Here is a 17430-nt window from a genome sequence, read left to right as displayed (position 1 = left end):
CTGTCGTGGTGGGTTTCCTGAGCGGGTTCTGCTTGTAGATGTCATGCAAGGACACACACACACATGCACGCACACACACATGCACGCACACACATGCATGCACACACACACACGCATGCATGCACACACGCACACACATGCGGAGAAAGAGATGGAGACCTCCAGGCACATGTCTGTCCTCCTATCCGTGTGGACTTGGTCAGCCATCGTGATGTGGACTCGCTAGTTCAGCGGGGCTCCCTCGTGGACCGGCACATAGGACCCAGCACCGAGGGGACTGCTGGAGAAACAGAGCAGCCGCACCCACTTCGCACTTCAAAGCCGTCCCCAAAAACACAGCCCTCATCCGCCTCGCCTCCGCCTCGCCTCCGCCTCGCCTCCGCCGGCTCCCAGACGCTGCTAAACACGGCGAGCGTGGAGAGGGGCCCGCTCGGCCCCGGGGCCAGCCTTCCTCACGCCCGCTGCCTCCGCGCTCATCACACTTATCTTCAAAGGCAAAGCGTCTCCGCTGCCGCAAAGAATCTGAGAAGCATGATGCAGTAAAACTAATGGCGGGAGAAAATGAAGGGAGGTGAACGAAGAGAAAGTGGTGCTGCTGCTGCTGCTGCTGCTGCTGGTGGTGGAGGAGGAGGAGGAGGTGGAGGAGGGGTGATGCTGTATGTCCCCGAGGAGAGCAGTGAGGGAGAGGAGTTCATTTAGGCTGCAGCCCCTCGCAAGGCCCTCGCTCCCTCTCGCTCTCTCGCTGTCTCGCTCTCTGTCTCTCTCCATGCATAGAAAATGCATGACATGCTCTGAAGAAGGGGAATTTTAAATCAGCGCCTAGACTTTCAAAAGAAAGTCCAGCGCGTGTGTGCGTTTGTGTGCGTTTGTGTGTGTGTGTGTCTGGGAGCGAGAGAGAGAGAGCGAGAGAGACATGCATGCATAGCCGGTGTGATGAGGGGGGGGGGAGGTTGCAGAGCCGGTGCAGGCCTCCTGCTCCTCCTGCTCCAGGGCTACAAGGTGTAGAGGAGGCCTTCCCCCTGCGCATCACAGGGGAGATTGGGCAGATCAAAGCAGATTGTCTGGGGCGAGTCTGGTCCGGCTTTACCCCTCATTTGGAAGTCCATCAGATCCAGCGATGTGACCTATGCCCCGCGTCGGCCTTAAACACATCAAAAACTTCCTGCTCGACCGGAGCCGCTTCCTGACATCGCCGCCGAACAACTAACTGCCGAGAAGCCACTCGCTTCTAAATGAAGCCACATATTTAACAATCGGCTCACGAATTAGCCCGAGCCCCAGAAACGCCAATCTACTGTGCAGGGTAGCTGGAAGTCTGCAGCCCGCTGCTGTTGGAAGTGTGTGTTGTAGCGCCACCCTGTGGCTCCAGTCTGAACGTGGACACGCCACGTTCCAGAGAGGAGGGCCTCGTGGGAAACGACATAGACCCGTCTGAGGACGGTTATGCACAGCCTGCAGACACACAAAACACTTGTCTATGAAATGGAAAGAACACACACACACACACACACACACACACACACACACACACACACACACACACACACTCTCTGTATTTGTCCTTGTGGGGCCGCCTCACTGGCTCCCATTCATTGACAGCCCTTCCCTAACCCTAACCCTAAACCCTAACCCTAAACCCTAAACCCTAACCCTCAACACTGGTGTCAGAGGTGGGACAGTGAGACCGTGAGGCCATCAGAAGCGCGGCGTCCAGAGGCGTGAGGGAGCTGCTGAAGCGTGGGGACACGCCTCCCGAAGGAGGGGGGAAGTGTAACGACCACGGATAACTAGACTCGCTAGCCCTTGGCTAAGGAGTCGGACCCTTTAGTTGACCGGTGAATGTAGTCACCTGTGGTGCGGGAGACCCGGGTTCACGTCCCGGCTGCCCCCCTGAATTCGCTGCATTGGTAACCTTAACCACGCAAACTACATGCCTAACCCTAACCCTTACCCTTAACCTGAACCTAACCCTTACCCTAAACCTTACCCTGAACCTAACCCTTACCCTAAACCTTACCCTGAACCTAACCCTTAACCTGAACCTAACCCTTACCCTGAATCTAACCCTTACCCTAAACCTTAACCTAACCCTTACCCTAACCCTTACCTGAACCTAACCTTTACCCTTAACCTAACCCTTACCCTAACCTTAACCACGCAAACCACATGCCTAACCCTTAACCTAAACCTGAACCTAACCCTTATCCTTAACCTAACCCTTACCCTAAACCTTACCCTGAACCTAACCCTTAACCTGAACCTAACCCTTACCCTGAATCTAACCCTTACCCTAAACCTTAACCTAACCCTTACCCTAACCCTTACCTGAACCTAACCTTTACCCTTAACCTAACCCTTACCCTAACCTTAACCACGCAAACCACATGCCTAACCCTTAACCTAAACCTGAACCTAACCCTTATCCTTAACCTAACCCTTACCCTAACCTTAACCACACAAACCACATGCCTAACCCTTACCCTAAACCTGAACCTAACCCTTACCCTAAACCTTAACCTAACCCTTACCCTCAACTTTAACCTGAACCTAACCCTTAACCTAACCCTTACCCTAAACCTTAACCTAACCCTTAACCTGAACCTAACCCTTACCTTACCCTTACCCTAAACCTTAACCTGAACCTAACCCTTAACCACGCAAACCACATGCCTAACCCTAACCCTTACCTGAACCTAACCCTTACCCTAACCTGAACCTAACCCTAACCCTAATTCTAACCTTAACCCTACAACCAAGTCCTCACTCTAAAATAGACCCTTTTCCTTGTGGGGCCCATTACAATGGCCCCACATCTGGTTTTTCTATCCGAAAGGGGTCATTTGGGCTCCATTGGGTAAGAAAAATGAGTACACACACACACACACACCCACCCACACACACGTATGTGCTTTAAACTAAGGTGAATCTGCAGCAGCGGGGAAGCATGAGGAGGAAGTGGAGCAGACGATGCATCATCAGTCAGACATCACAGCAGCTCAGCATCAGACGGCCATGCCTGCAGAGTGACGGAGCTGCAGCACAGACACCATCATCAGCTGCACAGACACCATCACCAGCGGCACTGCAGCTGTGTTACGTTACTGCAGCCACACAAACGGCTATTGTGAAGCTCCAGCAAACCGGTGAGATGTGCTAATGCAGTAACACGTTGTGTTTCACAGTGTGATGGGGGATGTTGTTGGGACGTGTGAGACACAGGAACTTGAAGACGTCTCTCTGGGCGTCTGACACCCGCATCAGACGCTTTGGCCACGAGTTCAAATCACTCATCATGGAAGGTGGCGTGTGGTCAGCGCGGTCGCCTCACAGCAAGAAGGTCCTGGGTTCGAGCCCCAGGGTAGTCCAACCTTGGGGGTGGTCCCAGGTCATCCTGTGTGGAGTTTGCATGTTCTCCCCGTGTCTGCGTGGGTTTCCTCCGGGGGCTCCGGTTTCCTCCCACAGTCTAAAGACATGTAGGTCAGGTGCTCAGCCGTACTAAATTGTCCCTAGGTGTGAATGTGTGTGTGTGTGTGTGTGTGTGTGTGGGCGGGCCCTGTGATGACCTGGCAGCCTGTCCAGGGTGTTTCTCCCCGCCTGCTGCCCAGTGACTGCTGGGATAGACTCCAGCATCCCCGTGACTCTGAGTCAGGATAAGCGGTTTGGATGACGGGTGGATGAGCGGTCTGGATGACGGGTGGCTGAGTCATGGACAGCGGGGTGACACGTGGCCCAGCAGGTCACGGAATAATGAAACGAGTTGAACACAGTTTTAAAGTACATTCAGTGTCCATTTATTTTTCCGCAGCCAGAAAAATATAAAAAATAAAACCAAGAACATTCATAACTGCTGAAGTGTAAATTCTCATGCTTACACACATACAGTACATCTCGATCTTATACAAAGGTTCTCCGAACTGAACATGTTGGCCACCACATATTTACAAAAATAATATTAAAAGCGCCGTCGCTTTAAACATAATCTTCAGAAACATTCATAAAAATAAAGCTTTCTCTGGCATGTTTCCTGGAAATGCTCCTATTTACAGTGAACGATGGAGATGAGTCCTGTCGGGCTGCAGCCCATGCCTGCAGCCCATGCCTGCAGCCGCTGCAGCCTGTGCATGCAGCCTGCAGCCGCCGCCGCTGCAGCCTGTGCATGTGTGTGAAAGGCCAGTTTTAGATCTGCATCTCATATGGATCTCCCGTACATAGCTCAGGAAAACTAGAACACAAGGCTTTTTTAAACCCAAGGCTTTCAAAATGCTTAAAAGGGACATTTTGAACCGCGGCCCCTGCACACAGTGTAACCCTACAGCCTCGCAGAAGCAACACAAGTGAAACCTGCTCAGTCACAACAGCTCTGCTCCACACACACACACACACACACACACACACACTACTGCATGTTTTTTTAACCACACAATAATTCAAGGTGCATTCATTTAGGATTTTGGTGTGGCAAAGTCCTGGTTAAACATGTAATGGTGCAGACCCTCATGTAAAGTGAGAAGTCAGTGAATGAAATTCATTTCCTCGAGCGGGTTAAACGGCCTGAGAAAGCACGATTTATTATTTATTTAGCGTTGGTTTATAGGAAACACCGTCCTGGCTGCGTCTGCAGCCGCCGGGCGGCAGGTCTGGGGGTTGGTCGTCAGACCCAGCGAGCCGTCCTGAGCAGCACTTCACGTAACAAGTTTGATCAGTTAGCCGACAGAACAGAAGGGGACTTTTCAGCTGCTTAACTTAAAAGTACAAATGTTATATTGGCATTTCTAAAACAGGAAGTCTCAATAAACACACTCTGTGGCACAACAACAACTCAGATGTAAAGATGTAAAGCGGTCTCTGCAGGGCAAACAAACGGCACAGATAAAGCCGTCAGGCTGCAGAGCTTCAACACTGACGGCCAGTAAAAGGCCACAGCCACAGCCTCGTGTGTAACGCTGCTACCAAACCACTACAGATGCTGCATCCGCAAAGGTTAGAACCTCAACACCGCGCAGACAAACACCTTCCCCAAGAGGAAACGACGGGAGCTGATTCAGTGTCAGATGTTTGCCTAGGTGGGTGTGACTTGGTAGATCTGACTTGGTGGATCTGACTTGGTGGGTGTGGCTTGGTAGGTGTGACTTGGTGGGTATGACTTGGTGGGTGTGACTTGGTAGGTGTGAATTGGTGGGTATGACTTGGTGGGTGTGACTTGGTAGGTGTGAATTGGTGGGTATGACTTGGTGGATCTGACTTGGTGGGTGTGGCTTGGTAGGTGAGACTTGGTAGGTGTGACTTGATGGGTGTGGCTTGGTAGGTCTGACTTGGTGGGTGTGGCTTGGTAGGTGAGACTTGGTAGGTGTGGCTTGGTAGGTGTGGCTTGGTGGGTGTGGCTTGGTAGGTGTGACTTGGTAGGTGTGACTTGGTGGGTGTGACTTGGTAGATGTGACTTGGTGGGTGTGGCTTGGTAGATGTGACTTGGTAGATGTGACTTGCTGGGTGTGGCTTGGTAGATGTGACTTGGTGGGTGTGGCTTGGTAGATGTGACTTGGTGGGTGTGACTTGGTAGGTGTGACTTGGTAGGTGTGACTTGGTGGGTGTGGCTTGGTGGGTGTGGCTTGGTAGGTGTGACTTGGTGGGTGTGGCTTGGTAGGTGTGACTTGGTGGGTGTGACTTGGTAGATGTGACTTAGTGGGTGTGGCTTGGTAGGTGTGGCTTGGTAGGTGTGACTTGGTGGGTGTGGCTTGGTAGGTGTGACTTGGTGGGTGTGACTTGGTGGGTGTGGCTTGGTAGGTGTGACTTGGTAGGTGTGACTTGGTGGGTGTGGCTTGGCACTGAGATAATTGCCCAGCAGCATGATGTAGGACCTACACAACGCAACACACTGAAGCCCTCATCATCATCACAGCTCCTCTATATCCCACCCCACCTGGCAGATGAGCCCACTGCATGTGTGTGTGTGTGTGTGTGTGTGTGTGCGTGTGTGTGTGTATGTGTGTGTGTGTGTGTGTGTGTGTGTGTGAGTAAGAGAGAGCTCGGTGATCAAAACAAAACAAGAAAAAAAAAACCCAACTCTATTCATACAACTGATCCTCCGGTGGGAGAATTGCTCTTCCTCTTAGTCTTCCTCTTTGGTTTCTAAGCCGTTTGCAGTGCATCAGTTGTGGGTCGCTCCGGGACCCTCAGACCAGCCTCGCACGGCCTCGAGCCCCGTACCACCACCTTCGACCCAAGCTGCTCCAACCACGTCTCCGGTTCAGGTGATGCATCCTCCCTCTCACTCCGTCAGGCTCTCCTCTCTGCAGGCCTCTGTAGAGATGGGACATGTGGGAGGGGGTAAGAGATGGGGCATGTGGGAGGGGATAAGAGATGGGGCATATGGGAGGGGGTAAGTGCACATTAGGACACATTAAGGCCACACATGTCCCAAAGCATGACTGCAACATCCGCTGCTTGAGGGGAGGGTCACACGGTGTGTGAGTCATGTTTCTGTATCGCTACACGTCTCATATGAAAGATGAACCGCCTGCTGGTGGGGAAGGGTCACTGCATATTAAGATAATAATAGAAGCTGTTATTGGCAAAAGCATTACGGGTCTGTATTGGCCAGTCACAGCGAGAGAGTTTTAGAAGGCTCCCCTGCTGCGTCCGGGTAGCGTAGTGGTCTATTCCAGTGCCTACCAACACAGGGATCGCTGGTTCGAATCCCCGTGTTGCCTCCGGCTTGGTCGGGCGTCCCTACAGACACAATTGGCCGTGTTTGCGGGTGGGAAGCCAGATATGGGTATGTGTCCTGGTCACTGCACTAGCGCCTCCTCTGGTCGGTCGGGGCGCCTGTTCGGGGGGGAGGGGGAACCGGGGGGAGTAGCGTGATCCTCCCACGTGCTTCGTCCCCCTGGTGAAACTCCCCACCGTCAGGTGAAAAGGAGCGGCTGGTGACTCCACATGTATGGGAGGAGGCATGTGGTGGTCTGCAGCCCTCCCCGGATCAGCAGAGGGGGTGGAGCAGAGACCGGGACGGCTCGGAAGAGTGGGGTAATTTGCTGGGTGCAATTGGGGAGAAAAAAAAGGAGGGGGGGGAATTCCAAGAAAACAACCCCCCCCCCCCCTTGGGCTGTGTCATGTGAGGGGAACCCTGGGTATACTTGAATGCTGGCTGACAAAATAACACAACTTCCTGTTTGTGTTGACGAGCGTGTCCCTGATGCAGTCAGGCCCTGAGCCGTGATTAGCTGCAGCACAGACGGTCGTCAGTAGTCAGTAGCTCATTATGTGCTTTACATGTGACGAGTTTAAGACCACGATACAGCAAGCAGTGTATCAATCGCCCCTGCCCCACCCGTTACCCAATAGGGTTTTTATATCAACACTGCCCCCTATTGACATGCCTCTGATATTGCTGCTGTCTTCTGTTTCCAAATGAATTTTCTGGAATATTGAGGACTTTGTAACTTTAAGAGACACGTTAAAAAAAAGTTATGACGATAAAAAAAGAGACTTGCAATAAATATTAAGGTGGATATAAGGGGAGAGAACGTTTTTAATTGTTCTCGATGCCACGTGCAGACTTGTAGAGAAAGTGGGCGAGTCCTCTGTTCACTGTAACTGACGGGAAACCTGCTGAGTTGTTAATACTTTGGGTTGTTAATACTTTGGGTTGTTAATACTTTGGGTTGTTAATACTTTGGGTTGTTAATACTTTGGGTTGTTAATACTTTGGGGTTTTTGAGTGTGCGTGACAGGAATCGTTGCTGTTTTGTTTCCTCATCACTTCACGGTAATGTTTTGGCATAATGTTTTGGTATAATGTGTACCGTCTCTCAGGTACCTGTGTCTCCTGTGAAAACCAACTTTCTCTCCAGCACAGACAACATACCCATCTCTCAAAGCCCTCCCCCATCCATCCATCATGCACCCCTCCATGCATGCAGGAGCTCGCCAATGAGGCATTAGTATTCTGATGAGGCCAAGAAGCACAGCCAGACGACACGGCTCTGACCCGTCTAATCCCAGTGTTTGATGCACTAACGTCCATTTGAACCTGCAGCCCGCCTTCAATTAAGGAGGCCTCAGAGAAGGAGGAGGCTGACAGGTTCTTCGTGAAACACAAGAGTCCACAGCACCACACGGCACCAGCCCCTGGCATCCTGCAGGACAAACGGGCGGGCCCACACCATGCTTGCCGACACCCCGCTACGGGCGACGGCCAGCCGGAGAAGTGAAACGTGTGCGTGTTCCTACCTGGGACAGGGTGACAGGGCAGGGTGGGGAGAGAGAGCTCAGGGTCCCGGAGGGAGAGAAGGGGGGGGTTGGTGTTAGCAATGCTGAGCATCTATACCTGCCGGGCTGAGCACCAGGGCCTGGAGGATGTCCGACAGGGAGATGATACCCTCGATGTTGGAGCGCTCGTCAACCACTACCAAGCGATGCACCTAGCGGACCAACACACATACAGAGCAACACACCTCCAGAGATGGCCTGATGCTGGTAAGGAGTAGCTTTTCCACGTGGTCGGGGAGTGAGCGAATGTGCGAAAGAGTGTACGTGCTCACCTCAGCTTTAACTATTCTGTCCACTATAGTCTCCAGTGTTTCCAACTTATGACACTTCATGACTCCTTCGAAGTACTGGGAGCGATGCTTCAGAGCCTGGGTGACAGTGATGTCCAGGTTGTTGTACGTCTTCTCAGCAGCCAGGTTCTGTGCACACAGACACGACAGCCAAGTAAACCACACGGACGTTACGTACCTGACATGCAGCCGTCAGGGTCCAAAATAAAAAAAGGGGACGCAAACAATTCCGACTTACTATGACGTCAAACTTGGAGTAAATATCCACGACTTTGCCTGCAAAAGGGTCACACAGTTTGAAAGGTCATTTGGTAAGAAGGAGATGAAGGGTGTGCAATGAAGAGGTTTGAGATGATGAGTCGTGTCGTACCCGACTCGTCCACCACAGGCAGGGCGGAAACCCGCCTTTCCACAAAAATGTTCAGGGCCTTGATGATGGGTGTCTTGGGGTGGATAAAGGCAATGTCGTTGTAAGTCCCAATGCCCAGCTCCCCGAGAGTCTGCTTCATGAAAGCCGGCTTTGGCATTTCACGCACCTAGGGGCAGAGGGCGAGAAAGACGTCAAGTCAACGACACGCGCCCAGCGTGGGACTTCACTGGCCCCTGAAGATGGACGGTCAGTACATTCCCCCACTCAACACTAGGGGGCAGCAGACAAACGAAAGCCGTTCAACAGAGGACAAGTACCGCTCCTTGCAACGGGCTTAACTGCAGAAGACGTGTTATCATTGATCCCTGTACCCAATGTCATGCAACACGAAACAGTGTGTGTTTGATTCTGTGACTCACAAAAAGCTGCAGGAACTTGAGGATCCGCTTGTGTGTGAGAATGTAAAGTGCATTTCCTGTAACAGGGTCAATGACAGGCAGCCGGTGAATTTTGTTTTTGATGAGGGTGTACACTGCATCAAATAGGCTGAAAAGACAATGGTTACGAGAGTGAATTTACATATAGATATATAGGCAAACATGGCAGGCAACCAATTATGCACTCACACACGCACATGATTGTACTGCAGCTATCCAAACATCAAGGTTCATGGGTTATTAAAGGTCAAACAATGTACCTTGCATCGGGCGATATGTTCACTAGAGGCTTAAACGTTGCTTGCAGGTAAACCTCTGTGTAGCACAGGAAGCAAGTACAACAGATTCTATACTGTCCATCAAATGGCATGCCATCAGAACTGTGACAGAATTGTATGCATGCTAACACATGCTCCGACACAAGATCACAAAATGTTACCGACCTCTCCACGTCTCCAGCTTGTGTTCCTCCAGCTCATAGATTTGCACCTGTGACATGGACCATAAGAGTTGCCTGTGAGTGCATCTCTAGCATGGGACAAGCAAACGATATGCAAACCATCTCTCTGGCAGCCCTACCATCGGGGATTTGTAGTATCTATGTAGTATGATGATGAAGTCTGTGATTGTCAACATTCCTGGAATGAAAACATTGCATCAAATATGAATGTTTGAGATCGGAACGGTGCCAATATCAAGATCAATAACCGGCATGCAACACCAGCAGAGAAGGTGCACGGAGCTGATAAGGCAGCTCGCATATCTACACAGGAACAGTGTCCCTAAAAACATCACACAACTCTCTTGTGTCGAAATCAAGTGTCATTGTAATGCTAACTGAGGATTTATTATCCACCATGGACTAACTATGTGAACCCGACAAGCTCCATGTGGGTGACAGTGTCGTGACTCAGCTAATTCTCTGTCAGTCGGCATCATAAAGGCTTGGTTAGTCCATTTATGATACCAGCCCATAAAGTCGGTTGGACTGGGCATCATAAAGACTTGGATACTGACAGACTGTTCATTCCAACAGTCATCAACTACCGAACGGTTTTCCTTGGAATGTTTTTCCACACGCCTACAGTATATCAGGTTAATAAAATAATTTGCTTTTGTTACTTATCTCCCACCTATACGAGGGATCCTTCCCTGTGAACAGAGTGAGTGGTCAGTCCTGGAGTCAGTGCCGTGCCTAAGCGAGTGTGACGGCTCTAAATGATTCTTCATGCTTCACTAGGTGTGACCACTGGCTTCAAGAGACCTGCTCCTGGCTCCCACTCAACACTGAGCTGCTACGCACAGAAGGATACCTCCACCGAAACCTATTATTCCCAGTCCAATATAAGCTATTGCAATAACTGATGATCATTTTAACTGCTCTCAACTCTTTCATTTTGCTGCACTTGGGACTTGCACTTGTGTGTACATGACAAATAAAACTCTTGAATCTTGAATCACTAAGGCATGCAGCCATTATGAAGGCTTTCATGTCAGTTATGAATGAGTTCCTCTGTGCTTACCCACAAAGCTCTGCTTCTCTGTGTCCCATAGTGGAGCTGCACGCACTCCATTGGCCACCAAGGCAAAGAACGCTTTTTTGACCTGTTGCCGAACAGTTAGACATGAAACAGAAAAACACCACAGTCTTCCCGCTGCAGCATGATGCAACAATATTCTTCTTCTATTCTTCTTCTTTTTTTTTTTCCCAAACAGGAACATTTCTCTTCAGCAACATTGATGTCTACGACATGTCAACATCATGTCTACGTTCAACCACGGCTGTGAGAAATCTGACATTTCATAGTAAAATCCATCCATCCATCCATTATCTTAACCGCTTATCCTGCTGTCAGGGTGGCGGGGATGCTGGAGCCTACCCCAGCAGTCAAGTTTGCAAAAATCATTGTCTTATTTTAGAACTTCCATGAAACAAAACGGTCATAATGACCGTCCGCCTTGGTCGTTCCAGTTTTAACACTAGAACGACCAAGACGGTCATTATGACCGTTTTGGATTTTCAACATTTAAAAACTTTGTGGAAAAGAAGAGAGATACAGACCTGCCGCTCCCCGAATGCTCATAAAATTGCATATATTTGCATTAAAGTGAGTTTTAGATCATTTGCACAAAAAAGTTATAAGCTCTACCCAAAACGACCATGGGCGGTCAAAATGACCGCGCGTAATTTGTGCGTGATCCTGCGCCGTCATGTCAGTATTGACGACGTGTGTTGGTGGCGTCATTTCCCTCGTGAAGTTCGTTGCTCTGTCCGAGAAACACACTAGCGCCCTCCAGTGGAGAGAAATAGTCTAAACTTGGTTTTTGATTATTGCCAACATGTCTGGTTACACACGCCGTTACAGACGCACCACGACCACCACCAAGGCGCTGCCGTTGGACAGCGGCCATTTTAAATCGTCTGAAAAATACTATTAAAGGTTATTAAAATGTTAATTTTTGGTGTCAGTTAGTTTCTTAACAGACATACTAACATAGTGTCACGTGCACGTATAAATAGACTCGTCGTCGGACCCTTTAGCCGACTGGTTAACGTAGTCGCCCGTGGTGCGGGAGATCCGGGTTCGCGTCCCGGCTGTGGCGGTTCCCGGACTGCCCCCCGAATTCACTACAATATTGTAACGTGCATGGATAAGTAGACACGTTGGTCCTTGACTAACGGGTCGGACCCTTTAGCCGACTGGTTAACGTTGTCGCTTGCGGTGCAGGAGATCCGGGTTCGCGTCCCGGCTGCGGCGGTTCCCGGACTGCCCCCCGAATTCGCTACAATATGCAATGCAGTAATATCTCCAACGGCTATTTATCTTGACAGAATATAGAGTTTAAACACAGTGGCGGTCAAAATGACCGCCCACGGTTTTTCTAGTAGTTTTTAGGTTCTGGTTTCAATATTTATTTTCAGTTTTTTTTTAAGTTTTACAGGCCTTGCTGCGTTTGTCAGATTAGCAACATGTTGTTTGTCAGGTAATATTTTCCACTTCTTCAATTGCGCTATTCAAGTTCGACCGTGCCTCTCTGAAGTCTAGATTGTGTAAAAATAGTATTAAAGTGGTTAAATTGTTAATTTTGGTGTCAGTCGTTTCCTAACGGACACACTAACATATGCAATGCGTTAATATCGCAATCGGGCATTTATCTTGACACAATATGGAGTTTAAAAACCGGCCGTCAATTTGACCGCCCACGGTCGTTTTGGGTAGGAGTGAAGTCCCGGTGGTTGTAGTCCAGATAAGGGCGGCGGCTTCAGTAGACTCGGTGACTTAACACCTACACACCCCCAGAGCTGAGATTTAACCAGGATTATTGTTTAACAGCTTAAAGGCAATTTCACAACCATCTCGTAGAAACCACTCCCGGGCGAATGTTTCTGCTGTCCTGGTGGAACATTAACTAAGCTCGCGGCGGCCTCCTCGCGGGGAGACCCGGAAGCCGTCGTGCTTTCTCTCGCACACCTGACCACGTGGCCGGGGTGAGGAGCACGTGCGTCTCCACTGACTTCTTTACTCGCCGTGTGCGAGGCGACACCGGGCCGCACGCACACGCTTGTTACCCCTGAGGTGAGTGCGCGGGTGTGTGGGGCGGGTTGGGGTCTTACTTGGAGGGCGGTGTCGAACACAACCAGCTTGGAGCTGGTCGGGACAATGTCGTAGCACTTGTGGGACTTCATGAAGCGCATGTAAATATCACTCTCCGGTTCAGCAGCTGGGGGGGGGGGGACAGCAGGGGAGTGTTTTAGAAGAGGGACACAACAGAAAAGCAAAGCCACTTAGGATGGATGAGCGAGCACTCAGCCCCCCCTCCCACCTCCCCCCCAAAAGGCTGTATAACCATTACTGGCCAGGATCACTTCCTGCTCCATCAGTTACCGTCTGTCCGCAGAGGAGGTCACAGCAACTTCACACCGCACTGCTCTGACCGAGGCTGCGCTAGCGATACCGGAGCCTCATGCCGAACACCTCCTCGTGTGGTCACGCGTCACACACGCGGCGGGGGAAGCATGCACACGCACACACACACGCACGCACACACACACACACAGCGCTGCAACCTGCCGGACGCGTGCCTAACACCAGGCGTGCAAAGGCTCGACTCGTCCCATGAGCACTCCGGCAGCAGGGCAGCGGCCGGGGCGCGCAGGAGGCGGCGACGCTGCGTCGTTCAGACGGGACACGCGTCGCACTCCGCGCGGGTCGCCGGATGGAAGGCACGGCCGGGGCGCGAGGCGGTATGCTAATGAGCGCATGAGGTCAGCGGCGCGCAGCGGGAATCCCTCGGTTCGGGACACAAAGCCGCCCCGCGCGCACGGCTCCTGATCTCACCGGAAAGGATTTTGCAGACGTGCGCGGAATACGACGCGTTATAACCGCAGTCTTTTTTTAAATGAGTCCGATGAGCCCGACACTTGGCGGTTCGTGCAAGAAGACATTTCTTACAAACTGCCCGCGCCTCCAACTCGCCGTCACGCGCACACACACGCACGCCGCTTAAAAACAAGAGTCGCCTCTCAGTAAGTCATGCAGCCTCCTCGCCAGGGAGGCAGCAAGAACAGAAGAGTGGGTGGAAGAAGCGGCAGCGGGGCACTTACCGTCATCCTCCAGTTCAAGTTTCTCCAGCATGCCTTCGAACAACCCGCAGACCTGGACCTGCAGGGGGGACACGCACAGGTTGGCGGTCAGGGACGCAGCACAGACGAGGTAGGGGTGCAGCACAGACAAGGCAGGAGCGCAGCACAGACGAGGCAGCAGGAGCGCAGCACAGACAAGGCAGGAGCGCAGCACAGACAAGGCAGGAGCGCAGCACAGACGAGGCAGCAGGAGCGCAGCACAGACGAGGCAGCAGGAGCGCAGCACAGACGAGGCAGCAGGAGCGCAGCACAGACGAGACAGGAGCGCAGCACAGACGAGGCAGGAGCGCAGCACAGACGAGACAGGGGCGCAGCACAGACGAGGCAGCAGGAGCGCAGCACAGACGAGACAGGGGCGCAGCACAGACGAGGCAGGGGCGCAGCACAGACGAGGCAGGGGCGCAGCACAGACGAGACAGGAGCGCAGCACAGACGAGGCAGCAGGAGCGCAGCACAGACGAGACAGGAGCGCAGCACAGACGAGGCAGGAGCGCAGCACAGACGAGGTAGCAGGAGCGCAGCACAGACGAGGCAGGAGGAGCGCAGCACAGACGAGACAGGGGCGCAGCACAGACGAGACAGGAGCGCAGCACAGACGAGACAGCAGGAGCGCAGCACAGACGAGGCAGGAGGAGCGCAGCACAGACGAGGCAGGAGGAGCGCAGCACAGACGAGACAGCAGGAGCGCAGCACAGACGAGGCAGGAGGAGCGCAGCACAGACGAGGCAGGAGGAGCGCAGCACAGACGAGACAGCAGGAGCGCAGCACAGACGAGGCAGGAGGAGCGCAGCACAGACGAGACAGGAGGAGCGCAGCACAGACGAGACAGGGGCGCAGCACAGACGAGGCAGCAGGAGCGCAGCACAGCGCGCCACAAACTTTTTTTTGCTTGTAAAATGTCAGCGAGCCTCGGCGGCCCGCTCCCCTGCAGCCACACCAGCACCGTCTGCAGACCTGCTGCGGCAGCACCGGTCCGTCTGTACACCCGCGGCAGAAGCGGTCCGTCCGTAGACCCGCGGCAGCAGCGGTCCCCTCCGTAGACCCGCAGCCACGTCCGCTTTTCCCCACCGTTCGCAGCCGGAATACGCGAGAAAAGCTCGCGCCGCGGGGCTGCAACTTTATTGGTGAATGATTAGCAGCCTGACCACACCCCCTTCCACTGGAACGGTCCCGATCCGCCCGCCGCAGTACGAGGCACCGCCGCCCACGCAAACAGCTCAGCTCATTGTGGCAGCATAAACCCGCTTTTCAGACCGACACTAATCCCGGTTTGTGTGTCTCCCCCAAACAGGCTGCGGCGTCACGCTGATCCCGACAGGGCCGGTCCTTCGCCGAAGGGGAGAATGCGGGCACCATTATCACGACATGCGGACCCCCCGCCCCCAACAAGCAGCGGGCCTCACCATATTAGGAAATCCCTTATGTTGCCTAGCAACAGCAAGCTGAGGCTACCTTATCACATCCTCACTGTCCAGGTCCTCTGAGGAACAGGACCAGCGGTGTGAAAGACGTCCACTTCACACCATCTGATGCAGCACAGTCCTCACAGACTGTCCTCACTGACTGTCCATCAGAAGAGGACAGGAAACACATTGTTGGTCTTGACCCAAGGACCCAAGCAGCGTTTTCTTAAGCATGTCAGTGATCATTCTGTGTGGGTTCCCATTCACCAGATTACACACAACAACACACTGCGACAGGAGAGGGGGGGGGGGAGAAACCCCCCCCCACCTGATTTACCCCTCTGAGATGCCAGAGAGTCCCCGGAGTCATTGTGTATTCGTGACACAGCACTTTCCCAGCCAAGAGTACCCCTGCACTTCCATAAATCCTGCCCTGCTGCATCACAATGCTGCGTTTTCTGCACCACAACCGAACGCCAACAAAGCAGACGCACACAGGCCACACAGGAGGAAAACCACAATCTGTATACGGTTATCCTCCCCATGTGGGGCCCAAACATCCGAGTCCACCACCAAAATCTGTTTGTTTTCATCATTCGTCAACACTAACACCATACGTTTACGTTGCTGATCTATCTGAAGCGCCGTCACATTTCTGTGCGGTACCGATCCGGATCCTGCACGTCTGCATAGCATTTGAGAGGCCAAATGATCCCAGCACCGTTTGACAGCATTCAACGTGTTGTCCTGTGGTGTTCCAGTATGTTCCGCCTTTCCCATAGATGCCCAGTGTGGTTAAGGTCTGGTGACTGCAGGGAAAGCTGTACAAGTCAACACTCCTGGCTCTACTGTGGACTCCAAGTAGTCCAGGGAAATCTTTGATGTGTATTTGGATCACCGTCCTGCTGGAAAATTAATAATCTTCCAAGTAAGGTTGCGCCGGAGGGGGCGGCATGCCTCGGTACGACAGAATGGAACTTCTGTACGGTCAGTGTGCAAGTCACCATCCCCTGAACAGATGAATGAAACAGCCCGAACCTGAACGTCGTCGCCACCATGTGTGGCTGCAGGCTGCAGGCTGCAGGCTGCATTAACACCTCATGTGGTGCCTGGCTGATGGCCTCACGATTACACCTGAAAACTCAACATTTTGAGTCATCCGTTAGCAAGACTTTCCTCAACAGTGAACTTTCGTTATCATTTTATTCCAATTTTGATATTCTCAGACATCTTGGCTCATGCTAGCCAGCTGTTTCAACTAGTTCTGGGGGCAAAGACGTGATTTGAAAACTGCAACTCTTCCACGAATGCCGAATTTTACTTGTTGTCATTTGACTGTAATTATACTAAATGTAGCTTCAGCTGTAAATCTTGAATGTGGATGCTGTTCTTGATGCTGTTCTGTTCCTGTTCTTGTTCTCCAGCTTGGCTAGGAGAGCTGGCGCTGGATCGGCCGAGACAGCTTGGACCTGCTGCATGCTGTGGGCTCGAGGAGGGGGCAAGCGGGACAGGCTAAGCGAACTGCTAGCCCACGGCCCTGCCCTAGAGGAGACACCAAGGCGGCCTGGTGGCGGCCTCGCCTGGTGTCGACTGTGCGGTGTTTTTGTCTGCGTGTGTTTGCGTCGTCGTGTGGAGTGTGGGGGGAGGTGTGTCGAAGGTGCCTGGCTGGAGAGCTGGTGTTGGATCGGCTGGGGGAACCTGGTCTGCTACATCTGATGGGCCCAAGGACCACGGCCCTGACCAGAGTTGTGCCTGAAGAGGAAACCCCGAGGGCGGTCTGACAGGACATGGAAGCGGGGCAGGCTAAGCTAACTGCTAGTCCATGCAGACCAGCAGCTCCGACAGTCCTCCTGCCTGGTGTTGGTTCTCTGGACGGTGGAGGTTTTGGGCTGTGTTGTACTGGGTGGACTGTTGTTGGCTGTTTTTGCATGTTTTTGGTGGCGTTGTTTATAGCGGTTTTTGGATGTGTGTTTTTGTCTTTTGTGTTGCACTGCTGTGGCCTGGGGGAATTGGAATG

The 17430-nt window shown here is 52.4% G+C and overlaps 1 protein-coding gene across 1 annotated transcript in view; it reads right to left on the bottom strand.

Annotated features, from left to right (window-relative positions):
- Nucleotides 1-5731: 5731 nt before the first annotated feature.
- The window catches only part of LOC130123528 (5'-AMP-activated protein kinase subunit gamma-1-like), a 44015-nt gene continuing 32316 nt past the window's right edge, over nucleotides 5732-17430 (bottom strand). Inside the window, exons 5-16 of the mRNA XM_056292719.1 lie at nucleotides 13972-14029; nucleotides 12982-13088; nucleotides 10889-10970; nucleotides 9945-10003; nucleotides 9809-9854; nucleotides 9626-9680; nucleotides 9348-9474; nucleotides 8929-9094; nucleotides 8797-8834; nucleotides 8541-8687; nucleotides 8327-8420; nucleotides 5732-6297 (exon numbers count right to left, since the gene is read on the bottom strand). Coding sequence (XP_056148694.1) covers nucleotides 6266-6297; nucleotides 8327-8420; nucleotides 8541-8687; nucleotides 8797-8834; nucleotides 8929-9094; nucleotides 9348-9474; nucleotides 9626-9680; nucleotides 9809-9854; nucleotides 9945-10003; nucleotides 10889-10970; nucleotides 12982-13088; nucleotides 13972-14029 — 1011 coding nt within the window. The 3' untranslated portion in view covers nucleotides 5732-6265. The remainder of the gene's footprint in view (nucleotides 6298-8326; nucleotides 8421-8540; nucleotides 8688-8796; nucleotides 8835-8928; nucleotides 9095-9347; nucleotides 9475-9625; nucleotides 9681-9808; nucleotides 9855-9944; nucleotides 10004-10888; nucleotides 10971-12981; nucleotides 13089-13971; nucleotides 14030-17430) is intronic.

This window comes from Lampris incognitus, chromosome 14 (assembly GCF_029633865.1).
Source record: "Lampris incognitus isolate fLamInc1 chromosome 14, fLamInc1.hap2, whole genome shotgun sequence".
NCBI classification, from domain to species: Eukaryota; Metazoa; Chordata; class Actinopteri; order Lampriformes; family Lampridae; genus Lampris; species Lampris incognitus.
The sequence above is the reverse complement of the archived record's forward strand: the minus strand, read 5'-3'. Positions and strand labels throughout refer to the sequence as shown.